Raw genomic sequence first — 13,805 nt, 5'->3', positions numbered from 1 at the left:
TGGTGTTGAAGCAGAGAGTTTTCTCAAGCCACTCTATCATGACTCCTCTGACTGGGGCATGGTGGGCACTAAGAGACTTGAAAGAGCCACGTACTTGGCAGAGGAAGACAGTGATAATGTGGGACGTTGAGAGGCTGGCACTGAAGACAAGGACGACTGGCATTTGTGGCACACAGTGCCCTGACTGTGTTTTAAATAGAAAACCTAACGTTTTCTTGTGTATAACATTTTCTTACAAAAACATCTTGTGGTCATCAGGGGAAACCAAACAGAACATTTCAGTCAGTACCCACTGTCATTTGATGAAAGCCAAATATGTCACACTAGATTAGTTAGATTGAAAAACTTGTGATAAAAGCTCCCTCCGCCCCTCTGAAACTAATTAAGAAAGAGATAAAAGAACTTTGGTTTGGTAGAACAGACTGTTCACTGAAGCAAGCTGCCATTTAATTTCATGCTGAGCTTGCTTAATTACTGCACAAAATATGATCATGAGGCATGTAAACTTGTGTGTGTGTATTTTTGAATGTGGGTATGGGGCGAGAGAAAAGTGTTGCCAATATGGCTTGTAATGCTCTTTTGGCTCCTGACTATAATTTATGAAAGTTGTCTCACTTTTTTGATAGAAGCACCCCACTATAACTAATTCTATTTAGAGGAAGATGTTAAATTGGTGCCTGTTCCTGCTTCATTCTCGGAGACCAGCTTTCACTAATACTATTCTCCAGCTGGTTGTCAGGAAATAATCAGGACATTAGGCTTAGGAGACATCTGCCTTGAGTGCTATCACTATGGGTCAATACTATAAAATTGTGACTTTGGTCAGTTGTCACTATGACAGCCCTCAGCCAGCCTTTCTTATCTAAATGTTTTTTTCCCAGCAATAAACAGCACCAGAGATTTCTTCAGGGAGAATAAAAGACTTAACAAAGTAGAGAGTTAAAAAAACCAACTAATTTTTGACACTCGGTGTCTCTGAAGATTATGGAGCAAGTCCTCCATTTGAAGCATTTCCAGGCAGAGGAAGGACAAGAACACAATTGGGAACAGCCAGCACAGGTTTTCCAAGAGTGTATTTTGCCTGACCTTCTATGCAGACAGGACTAGCTCTCTGGACGAAAGGAGAGCATTGGACAAGGAGACCTTGGTTTTAGCAAGTTTTGCAACACAATCTCTCTTAGCAATGAAAAAAACTTAGGATGTTATGGACTGGATGGGTGGCCTATAACATGAGTAAAAAACTGATTGGAAAGAGATCAAATCTTCATTTGTCAATGGCTGACACTTGCACCAATACTACTTAAAATATTTATTGACAACTTGGACAAAAGGATAGGATGCACTGTCTCTGAGCTTTCAGATGGTATCAAACTTTGGAAAATAACTGATATACAGGACCATAATGTGAAATTAGGCTGCAGTATGCCACTTCAGTAATGAAGGCTCAGCACACATTTTAGCAGCAGCAGCAAAGCCAGTAGATTGAAGGTGATTGTTCTGCTCTGGTCAGGACTTGTGAAGCCATACCTTGAGAATCATGTCAAGTTTTGAACCCCACAGAAAAAGAGAGATACTGACAAACTGGAAGAAGTACAGAAGAGCGTCACAGAAGAGGGGGGGAGCTCAAGCATAAGACACAAAATGCAAGACTAGTGGAGCTGAGTGTCTTAAAGCTGCAGAATCTCCATTCTTGGAGATTTTCAAACTCATTTACACAAAGCCATAGGCATGCTGACCTAATTTTTAATTTTGCCCTGTTTTGAGCAATGGGGTTAGGCTATGAAGACCTCCAGAGGTTCCTTCCAATCTACATTATTCTGAGATTTTTCTCAAATCTCTCTCTTTCCAACTGGTTGATATGCATGACCTGGAAAATACTGGAAAACACTGCTGTCATTGCACAGAGGCACTGAGCCATGCAGCAGCTGTATATTCCCAGATCTCTGTTGACCCGCACACCAGAAGTCTTTCTAGCGTTTCTCCATAACTGAATAAGAGAATTGCTCTGCATTGAGGAAGGAGTGATTGTATGGTCAAGAGCTCCAATTAGAAAAAGCAATGTAAAAAGTAAAAATCAGACCAATTATTCTTTGGTATTTGCCCAAAACACTTTGCAGAGATGGATTAATATTCAGAGCTTGACTGGAACTCAGCATGGCTGACAGGAACTCTGAAGTGATCCTGATGTCTTGCAGCCCAGAAATTGGCCCACTGGATCATCTTGGAGTCAAAGACCTTAAAGCCCCTTAAAGCCCCTTAAGGGGCTTCAAGATTTCTTCATTGTGATGGGGGAGAAGTTTTGGCTTACAGAGCTATTCAGGAGTGACACAAAGAGATGACCCAAGCATTAAGACTGATTGTCTTCCATAAAACATTTTTATCAATTATATTTTATATAAATTATAGATATGTATGTAAATAACATATAAATACCAATAAATCTTCAGAAGCATTCATTTTAAACTAGAAATACCCATATTTATAGCTTTTCTATTTAATACTCTAACTCAAAAAAAACTAGATTTCAAGAAATTGGACTCTCACAGAAGGGATTTAACTTTCTCAGCAGCACTGTAGTAGAGAGCAACCTGTGCTTTGAGGGCCCCAGATTCCTAAGAGATGCTTCTCAGTGCTGTGTAGGCTATTCTCATTGCTCTTTGAAGAGGCATTCAGCATCAACTTCGCATTTTTCATGGATCCATAAATATTTAGGCTACAGCAGTGACTGATCCTCATGAGCGACTTTGTGCACAGGCCAGAGTTTCCCTCAGCTCAAGAGAACCAGACCACATCTTTTGTGAGGAAGGATACAAAACCATGTGCCAGTAAGAGCCAGGGCTCACGTGCAGACCACATACTCCAGGTTCTGGGCTGCTGGCCATGTTGAATCCTGAACTGGTGGTGCAGCTTATTGCAATCAGAAGCTGATGCAGCGTGGTCGTCCCATGAGGAAAAGGAAAGCCCCTCTCCCACTTGACCTGATGACACCAACCATCCTGGTACATGTGTCTTTGTTTTCAGCTCTGCATCTGTTAAATTGTGACAACTGGGCTCGGGTGAATGCAGTACTGAACACAGTGCTCTCTCTGCCCTTGCTTCCTTGGGGCTTCCTTTATTTCATCAAAATGTCTGTTCCACACTGTGTTGCTGATGTGCACTTAAGAATAATTGAAAAACTTATTTCAGCATTTCTTACCTTAATTTCCAGAACATTTTGGTTGCCTCTTGAGATGAGCACTGTCTTTTCAAAATGCTTAAATACAGGATTATTTACGTAATCAAAATCAAAGTACAGGGAGCTGACACCATCAAAAACAAAGAACACTTTGGTTACAAAGGGTGGTTGGAGATTGAAAGCTTTCAGTGAAGGTGTTGTACAGCAGATTATCTCTGAGCTAGAGCGGTGGCTACATGCCTATAAGAAAAAAAAGAGGTAATTGCAGTATGTACATGCATAGGAAGTCACTGATTAATGCAACTTTCTTTAACAATACACATATATTGAAAAAACAAATACCAAGGGTCTTGTTCTTCTTTAACCAAAGCAAAATCCTGATCAGTGCTACACAACATTTATGCAGAGCTGGGAGAAAAGTATGAAAACTTCATGTCAATGGTGTTTGCACTCTTGTTGAGGAAATGTTCAAGTAAACAAGCTTCCTGGCCTGATTGTTCACAGCACTTTTAAAGTAAATATTTTGCAGATAATTAATGGAAAATGATTTCCAAAGCCAAGGACCATCAAGAGGCTAGCCTGGTGTACTGAGCAGCCATAGTTCAGCTTACCTAGCCTGTCACAGTGACTGCAACATGGATTTCTCCTTCTTCACTACCAAAGCAATAGTGAGGGAGCAGAGGACAAGGTAAAAGCCAACAACACTAACTGGAACAGTGGAAAACAGAAGTAAAGCACCGTTTACCCACAGTGCAGCTAAGTTGCTGTGTTTCCAGAAAGGTACTGTGGACTCTGAGAAAGGGCTTTAGAGCCAAAGCTTCTGTGGATTCTGGGCCGAAGAAGCTCAGCAAAGTGTATCTTCTTTCTAAAAATGTATATGTAAGGCCTCAGACGTGTGGCACTTGCTGCCTTGGTACAGAGTCATGCAAGTTCCTCCTGAGAGTGTTGACTGTGGGACATGCCTTGCACTGTATCTTGAACCAGCGGGGGTGAGATGTTTGCCCCTCACTGCAGTGCAGGAGCTGCCTGACAACAGGCATGAAGCCACACTTACCCTTCACTCTGCCACTATTCCTCATGACAGCCTACACGGAGTGTACCCCACAATCAGAACACCTTCCAGAGGATGCTTTGTGCTATGGGGACATGATCCAGTACAAAATCCAGGACTCATCTAAACTGCCTTTGCACTTGACAGAGGGACAACAGCTCATCTAGAGTGGGTTTCATCCGATCCACTTTAGACAATAGCTTTAATTAGATTAACGGTGCTCTAGAAGAGTCAACTTTGTCTGGACTGTGAAGGTTTCTACAGGACTACTTTGCTTATGTCAACAGGACATCTACAAACACCTGTGGGAGGCACAGTGAGTGTTGGGCTGCAGCATGCAAACTGCAGAGGGGCTTCTTTGTGATTGTATCACATACTTCCTTCTCTGTGCCTGCCTTTTATCCTGCCTACCAAGGATGTGGTTGAAGGACTTCCGGCACAAACAGAGTTGCTTCAGCTCTACAGAAGTACTGTACAAATCTTCTGTAAGTAGTCCCCTGTGCACTGCGCCCTGAGAGCAGATTAAACTTTTTCTTTCTTCAAAAACTATAAAATAGCGTGTCTGACGTGTCCCAGTAAGAATGGGGCTAAGCTCCTTGTAATCATAAATCTTACGTTTGTTCTACAAGAGATTTCCTTGGAAGGTCAACAATGCTGTTTATTATCTTTGTGCATCCAGAGAAGGCCAAAATATATATATTTCGGTTTTGTTCTTCAAATTAAATTTGTTCTCATTACAAATGCTGCCTGAAGGAGTTGTGAAATTAGTTTAAATTAATGCAATGTAATTTTGCTGTTTCAAATCAGTGACATAACCACTCAGGCTGTATCAGCTATATACCCACATTAGCTTGAAAAGTGGGATTAAATTAGCTATCTACAAATCAGGGCTCTTTGTTGTCACCACAGCAATTCATGTTTCTGTGAATAATATTGTGAAAACTTGAATCTGCCAAGGGAAATATTTTCAACATTCTGAGCATTACAGTTTTAGGGCTCTTACATGTCTGTGAGCTATGAGTTTGGCACTCAGCTAAATAACTTGGTGGAGCTCTCTGTGATGCTAATGGGACTTGCATCTGTGTGTCTAACAGCCCATTGAGATTTCTAGCAGAAATTCAGAAATATTTTTGTAACCCCCATGTCAACAAGGTAAGCTGTGGGGCACAAGACAAGGCAGATTTTTGCTCCATTTGCTTACAGTATCAGACTGTTCTTTTGAATACCTTGTTATACACCACTGACCATATCTCAGGCATTGTTCTATCACACAGAGCTAGAAATTAATTTGAATTAGTAAGGAAATAATAAGATGCATCATTAGTATAATGGATGATCAAGCCATTCTTTTCCATGATATATGAATATTCATTAAGATATCTATCATATTGTGTCAATTCTTAAAAAGGATTACTAAAATATATATAATTATAAAGCCAAATATGTCCCAAGTAATCATTATATTTATTTGATTAATGTAAATTCATTAGACTCTTTATCTACTGTAGAGTAGTGATGTCCCTTAAATGAATAGCAGTGGTATTCATAACTTTGTTTGTGGCTATTTATTAGAATCAGATACTTTACTTTATCAGGCTGGTCTCTGAAGCAGAAGCTTTCAGAAAATGATAAAAATCTAATAATACTCTTTGGAGGGGATGCAATGTGACTGATTGGTAAGGTCAAGAAAAATCTTATTTGCAATGCCCTTATTGGTACATGATTTGACATGACATTTTTACCTTGAAATTGGTTTTAGCAATTGAAGAATATGATGGTTTAGTTTTCAAGAAATATTGGATTGAGGATCTCTAAGAAAACCCCCCTAATTCAATCTATTGCCTTCTCAATTAAGATACTGCCTATCACCCAGCACCTTTAACTTTTATTTAATTAGGCTTTAAAGTATATTCACCTTAAAAGCTAAGCCTACATTTTTCTTGTGACTATAATCTACATCTGAAGACAATGAGGAAGAAAAAATATAAAAATTATGGAGCATTTCACAAGCATAAGTAAATGCTATACCCCAAAGGGAATAATAATCCACTGCACAATGCATATGACTCATCACTTAAGGTATGTATTCTTGTTTCAATTGTAAAATATGACCCCTGAGGCAATTAATTCAAACCTGACCTACAGAACCTGAACTTCAGTGCACAATTCAATTTTTTTTCATCTGATAGAACAACAGGAAAAGTATGAGGGAGGATCTCTGAGTTCCAGAGGTCTCCCAGCAGCTGACCCAGATTAGAGAGGGGCAGTTGGATGTGTATTACAGGATCTGCAGCTGTCAGAAAGAAGAAAATGGCCAATTTTTTCTTTCATAAAGAGTAAACTTTTTGGAGTTCCAGTGAAGAATGAAAGATGAATGAAGTTAAAGGCAGACCTGGAGACTCTCCAACCATCTTTGCCAAAGGATGATTTCTCAGTAGAAAGACAAGAAAATACAGGTCCAACATGAGGAGAAGCCCATTCAGAAGACTTTTCTGTGTAAAGCAGTGACACTCAAGCAGTGTATCCTGAGGGTTTTTCAGAGAATTCATTGCTTTTGCTGCCATTTCAGGTAGTACAATGAATGATCCAGACGTACTGGTAGCATTTTTATTTTAGTTGTCTTCTTGGATGAAGGCATGGGAGATGATACTTCTAGTCTATCAAATTATTGGACCAGATGGTAGAGTAAAACCTCTCTTGCTCTTGAGTCTGAGAGCCAGCCCTTGCACAACATAACCAATACTGACTGGGAGTCCAAATTCCTCCCTGGTCTTGGGATGGTCAATGTACCTTGCAGCACTACATCCCTGGCACCCTGGCCATTTCACACAGTAGTTTTTCCCTGACATCCCCTGCTGTACTCTTTCCTTGGCAGGAGACGTGCATGAGATACAGATTTGGCACAGAAAGAAAGACAAATAGTTCCCCTTTGTGGGGGAAACTCTTTGATGGGCTTCTGTGGCAGCTTTGTGCCATGGAATCAAGACAGATAGAGGATCCAAGCCTAGGTGTCTTCAGATAGGGAGTCGTGAATATCTTTAATAATCACATACTTGCTACCCACACTTTACAGGGAATTTGTTTTATCATTATTTAATACAGCTAAGGTAGACACTCACTGCTGAATTCTAGGCATCTTCATGAATATAAGTATTGATTGCTTACAGACTTGTAAACATTGAATGAACTTTAGAGTGTTTTAAAATTCTCCTGCAAAACAGCAGGAAATGGCACCTAGCAGGGAGAAATTACAAAATGCTGAAGATCATTCAAAAGGCTACTTACTGAAGAGATAATTAAAAGTCTGTGGAAACAGAAGATCTTGCATAGCTACAGGGTCAGTTATTGAAGGTCATGTATTAAAAAATGCTTCTCCTTAGTTTTGCAGCCTTGCATATCTTGGGACATTCATTGTTAGAAAAGATTAGGCAGTGGGAATATATATCCAAATTAGTTAATAGATAGGATATAAAAAATGCTACGACAACGAATCCCCAAATGACCACTTGTTCATTATGGGGGAATCAGTGCAAAGTACAGGTTTTCAAAGAGAAAACGTTATTCCCAAGTGCTTCAGACGCAGCAGAATCATCTAGCATGACTTAGCACATGTTCCTGATCAAACCCTATTCCAAACTGTGCATTGTGGTTTTTTTACAGGCACAATGAAAGGGGGGAACGAGCTGCTTCCCTGCTTGTGTACCTCACAGAGGAACTGGATATGTGAGCAGAAGTGAGAAGGTTTCTGTATTCTTATGCATTCTCTAGAGCTCTGAGGAATTTATGTAGCACTTCCTGAATTCCTACTTTTTTCTCCCTAATCAGAACAAATGACAAAAAGAACTCATGAAATAGAAATTAAAAGGAAACACATTGCAATTATTGAAACATATGGTTCAGTACATTTTTATCACTCATTGAAATGAATTCAAAGAAGGCAAAATGTATTGACAGTGTTAACATAGAATGTAATATAAACACAATTAGTGTGAACACAGTACTGAACAATTTTAAGGAAATTTAAATAAATATAAAGAAATACTGTAAAATGGAAACAAGACATTTTTGCGCTATAGAAGAAAAATTTTCAGAAATACTAAACTACAAACAATGAAACCTGAAAAGATCAACTTAAATGTTTCTTCTATAGGGTGCTGGTATACTGCCCCCAAAACTTTTCAGTCTCAGTGAAACTGCACTTCTTATAGGAAGATCTTCCAGAAAACCTTTTGTATCAGCTCTACCACTCACCTCTTCCACCGGGATGGAAAGAGGCAGAGAAAAGCAAATGCCCCAGCCGGTGTCTACTGGCCCTGCTCCCTGAGACTGTGGGATGCAGAGCATCCCCAACAGCTCCTGCTGTTTACAGAAATGACCCTCCACTTACACTGTGACTCCATCAGGACTCTAGGCTACAATAAAACCTGAGGATAGAGAGCAGATAGGAAAAGATGAGACCTGTTTTAAATTGGGCACCACCAGTCTTAGGCAAATGGAAAAGGGTCTGGGAGGTAGGGGAAAGAATGAGAAGAGCTCTAGGAAACAACATTTATCAGGAGAATTTGGAGTGGTTTAGTTGTTTTAACTGGAAAAGAGAAAGGTTGAATCATAATGTAGTGCAAATATATAAAATTATCAGGAGTGACTGATAATCTCTTGCTTGTATCCACAGAGGGTTAAACAAGAAGATAGGTAATTAGCCATAGGATTTGGGTTAATTATTAGAAAGAAGTCTTTCCAAACCACTAGGTAAGCAGGTAGAGCAGCTCTCTCTAAAGCTTGTTTAAGCAAGATTGTGAAAGTTCTTTCACAAGGAGCTTTAATAACAGCCTAAACAAGTTAGGCAGTGGTCTGTGTACGTTTACTCCTGGCACAGGGAAGTGGGCCATGCTAGGCCTTTGTGGTCCCTCCCAGCTGTACTTTCCTTTGATGCTTTGGGATGTGTTTCAGTGCTGGCTTTGGTTTTCCCAAGAGCCAGAGTTTCTGAATGCTGACAAAAGCAGCTTCTTGGAGGAGGCTAGTGAGAGAAAACCGAAAAGAAAAAGGGCTTAAATAATAATTAAAAAAAAAAAAAAAGACTCGTTCAGCTATCCTTTCCCAAAGTAAGGAAGCAAAAAGACATACAACCTCAGCTATAGCACTTCTTGAGCATTTTGGGTTTGGTCTGTTCAGGACAACAAACTGTTTTCTCCTTTATAAAAGGGATAGTTGGTCTGAATCCCTGCTGGAAATAGTTCCTCATTGTTGTTTATTTTTGTAATGACTGGGTGAAATGTTGGGGTTTTTTGGTATATCCCTCATGCAGAGAGCCCAGAATTTCCAGTGCAGGATAGGTAAGACTACAACCATAGGCATCCTCCACCAGGAATTTCCTCAGTTACACAGTGCAGTCTTGTTTCGCCACTTACAAATCTTCCCTTTCTATCTGAGAATTAATGTTCTTCCTTGAGAAATATGCTTAAGGTAGAGAATAGTGGCAGAACAAATGGCTGCCACAAAGGCAGGGAAGGCGACTGAGGGCCAGAAGCCTTTAATTTCAATAGAGCAAAAATATATTGCTTGGGCACTGTCAAAGTATAAAACACTCTGGATTATAATCCATTTGAGGTTATATTCCACCTTTTGTGCAGGGAGAATGAACTTGTGTACACCTGCTCATACACTGGGGCAATTTCTTAGAGGTGAGCAGTGGCAGGAGATTTGTTTGTTGGCCAATGTCAAACGCACTGCAAGGTTTGAAAAGAAAAGCAATAAAGGAGGTAATTCTGACTAAGTCCATGTCTTTTTGCAACAGCAGGTTAAAAGGCAGGATGAAAGCAACACACTGTTCAAAGGCAAGGTTGCTCCCCAATATTCGGGGGGGAGAGATTAAATTCTATGGTGTTTATTGCCTGGAGTTGCCAGTCACTTTGGGCAGTGGATTTGATTCTTTAAAAATTCAGATCTTTCAAATCTGTTCAGATTCTCAGAAGTCTCAAATATTTGACAAGGTATGCAGTATTGGGTCCTGAAGAGAAGCAGTATCTCATATTCCCACAGGGGAACAGAGAAAGCAAATGAATGATCTTTACTTTAAAAAAAAAAAAAAAAAAGAGACTGCTCAAACCCACACAAAGCAAATCTCAAGACCTGATTTACCTGATTTCAGCAATGATCTTTTTCTTCAAAATCCTTTGTGCTTAGAAATAATTATGCTCTCATCACTCAAAATCTAATAAATTTTGAGTTTGGTAGATTTCATTGAAAGGTTTTATTTTCTGACTGATGGGTAAAGTGACTTTTTGATAACAATTAACACTGTGTTTCATTGCAAAGGAAGTGATTTTTAGATTAAAATCTGAACCCATTAAATTACAAGCCACGACTACATGCTGTGGAAATTCAGGTCCTGACACTCATCATATTATACAAATTAGGATCATGAAGAATATGATGACCTTGAAGCTATAAAAGACTGCAAATTTGCAGACATACCATTTAAAATGCATTGAGCAAACCTAGGTCTAATACTTAGAATTCAATTCAGGAAACAGTGTATGATGATCATTAGAAATAAGATGAGAATATGAACAGTAAGTAGCATGTCATAAAGAGTGTAGGTCAATTTAGCTTCAGTTAGACTAAACAAACCTTACAGGATAAGAAAATGATGGAGGTACAACACAAACGTGTAGACAAAATCTTACAGAAAACGGTTTCAGTAACACTAGGCAACAAATGCCATCTTTGCCTTATAAGAATTAAAGCAGATCACATGGTCATATCTGCATTTAGATTTAGACACTGTGTAGTGTCAACTCAGGAACAAAAAAGTGAAGGCTTAGATCTCTGACTGACCCACTGTTTAAGCAGAGGTACCCAACTGCAGGAGCCCAAACCCATCTTAAAACTTAGTTGCTGAACTTATCAAAGTTAGGACAGATTTCCCCACCAGGGATTTTGACAATCAGAAATTCTTAAAAATAATACTTACTTTTGATTTTACATATTTACTCTTCCTCTTTCCTTGATATATATCCACAGTCACCGCTTGAATATCATAGTAGTGCTTGAACTTGTCATATAATCTGATGTATGTATATTGCATTGTTCTGTGTTTAGTCACTGAATTTGTATTGTTAAATTGAAATATAAAAATCTTATTATCAGATACTGTACTAGCCTTCTTTCTTTGGAAAAGGTTCCTTGGAAACTGTTGTTTTATCCTCAGCTTAATTTCAAATTAGTTTTGAATTTTGCTTATAGAGTCTGTGCAGAAAACCCCAAAATATCAGTGGAAGCCCCAAAGTTTCAAGGCAAAAGTCAAAGTATTTTGACTGAAAATTTGCAACCATTCACCACATCAAGATGAAAAGATAACAGATTGTCTTCTCTAAGACTGACTCACCACAGAGAAGTTCATTCCCAGTTTAGGTACAGTAATCACCATCTGAGGAAAGCACACTGAGTTCAAGTTGATTCCCTGAGCTGTGATTGTACTTCCACCACTAGAAAAAGAAAAAGAGAAGATGAGTAGGATAAATAACTGCTGTGATAATGTAATATTAATTACAAATTATATTTTAGAGTAAATTATAACATAAAACCAGAATTAGGGATATATTGGGTAAATGCAAATACCTAACTTTGAGCAGTGAGATCATGTTTCTGGGAAACAAATTTTACATTTACTGTAACAACTAATCAAAAAAGAAAACAAAAGAAAACCTGAGGTAAGCCAGGATATAAAACAAATATGTACATTTTAAAAGAGGTTGCATATTTGTACTTAGCATTTGCTAACTAACTTGTTTCACCTATCGCTTTCATTGGTGCGGAAATTCGTCTCTGCTTTACTGCTGACGTTTTTTTGGCAAAGGCAGGTGGCTCAGATTAGAGCTACTGAGACCATAAATATGTCACTTGAAAACACACACATACTAACATACATATATATTCATAATATTTACATAGCACTGGATTTAGACTATTTTAAAATCCATTTGCTCTGCTGAGTCTGCTGACTTGTCACATTAAATACTTTTCCTCAGCAATCAGTGTAATGTCCAGACACAGTATAGGAGACACACTTAGCTGTGCAGTGGGTATCTCAGCAGGACATCGCAGGTAGGCTCAGCAGCAGCTAGGAGTGAAATCACAAAGAGAAAAGAGACACCCTTCCCCCTTCTCCTTCACCTCTGAAAGGAAATGATCTGCCCTCTGCAACTGCACCATAATAGAAACAATTGGCATGGCAGATAGAGATAAAAATGCAATTTCTTTTGATAGATTGCTGAGCAGCATAGCCATTCTTTGTTCATTTGTTGCTTTTCTTACAAGAAAATTTCACTCACCTAAGAAAAGATTTGGCTGGATGAATTTTTAAAACAACAGGATCTTCTCTGTATGTGAAATGGCTGCTTGTGCCTCGAATAGCCTCATCGATTTCCATTCTCACACGATATTCCTGGGGAATTTGCTGTGCTGGAGTGTAGCACTCCACAGTGCTTGCCGATATGCTGGGAGGACTGAAAACGGATTGCTTGTCACGATCATAAAACACATATTTGGTTTAAAACACTGTCCTTTACTGAGCCCCAACATTGCCTAAGCATCTGTTTGTAAAAAAAAAAAGTCATTGATTTTTCTGCTGGATAATCAAATTGCAACAAGTAAGCATGACAGGAGGTAGAAATTGCAACAACATGGCTTAGGCTCAAGATTCATCTTAATTCAGTTGACTTGCACCTTGCCTGATGGAAGGTGTTGCCCTGGTACTGGTGACAACCCCATGAGCCCCTGAGCCCCGCAAAGGCAGGTTCCAGCCTGGCAAACAAGAGCACACTCCAGGATTAAGGAGAATGACTTCACCTGCTATAACCAAAGGATAACGCCTCTTTCAAATCCATACTCTCTGTTAAAGGCCTCAAGTAAATGTTCTGGTGTGGGATGTACCAGATGCTGAGTGGAAGGCAGATGGCAAGGAGAAAGAAGGTGAAAATTCAGGAAGAGCTGGCTAAATTCAGCACATCAGCAGAGTCTCTGGGATATTCACCTTTCCCTTGCTATCATGCTGGCTGTGGAAGTCCTCCTCCTCCTACACTGAGATCAGTGGGTGAGCGGGCAGCAGGAGGATCCTGAAGTTTGAAGCACATGAAATGTGGCCACAGGGAGCAGGGCATATCAGAGACAAGGGTGGCAACTGACTGGAGAAGCAAATGTAACTCTACCACCTGGTTTCAGTGATTTGGGCTCAAGCACATCCATGGGCCATCCAAATGAGGTCGTTCTCTTAGAGTGTAAGAGATGGTCTCCAAATTAGACAAAAGGGACATTTTCCACAAATTTTGAAGCTTTCCAGGAAGGTGGGATTCGCTGTAAGGGATAGTGATTCATTCACTTGTATCTGGAAGCTTTTTAACATCTCTTAAAGGAAAAAAAGTAAACCTTGCTCTAGCTGCCCTCAGAACTGGGGAAAGCTAAACTGCTGTTTACCTAGAGAAACACCTGCCCTGAGAAATTGGTTAAGACCTGCATAGAAGTTTCCAGGCAACTTGACTAGTGAGAAAGAGGGGTGCTGGAGATGCTTACTGGGTAAGT

General features: G+C 39.5%; 1 protein-coding gene across 2 annotated transcripts in view; it reads right to left on the bottom strand.

The window, feature by feature from the left end:
* MET (MET proto-oncogene, receptor tyrosine kinase) overlaps positions 1-13,805 on the bottom strand; it is a gene marked incomplete at both ends in the record, with an annotated part of 67,125 nt that overhangs the window by 17,378 nt on the left and 35,942 nt on the right. The window contains 3 exons of one of the 2 annotated variants that reach the window (XM_082279627.1): positions 3,197-3,415; positions 11,614-11,713; positions 12,560-12,724. In XM_082279627.1, the coding sequence (XP_082135753.1) occupies positions 3,197-3,415; positions 11,614-11,713; positions 12,560-12,724 (484 nt within the window). Of the gene's footprint in view, positions 1-3,196; positions 3,416-11,613; positions 11,714-12,559; positions 12,734-13,805 lie in introns of both variants that reach the window. The other variant, XM_082279626.1, reaches the window with a different exon arrangement.

Source organism: Coloeus monedula (assembly GCF_965178545.1).
Source record: "Coloeus monedula genome assembly, chromosome: 4".
In the NCBI taxonomy this organism is placed as follows: Eukaryota; Metazoa; Chordata; class Aves; order Passeriformes; family Corvidae; genus Coloeus; species Coloeus monedula.
This window is presented reverse-complemented; position numbering and strand designations above follow the sequence as displayed.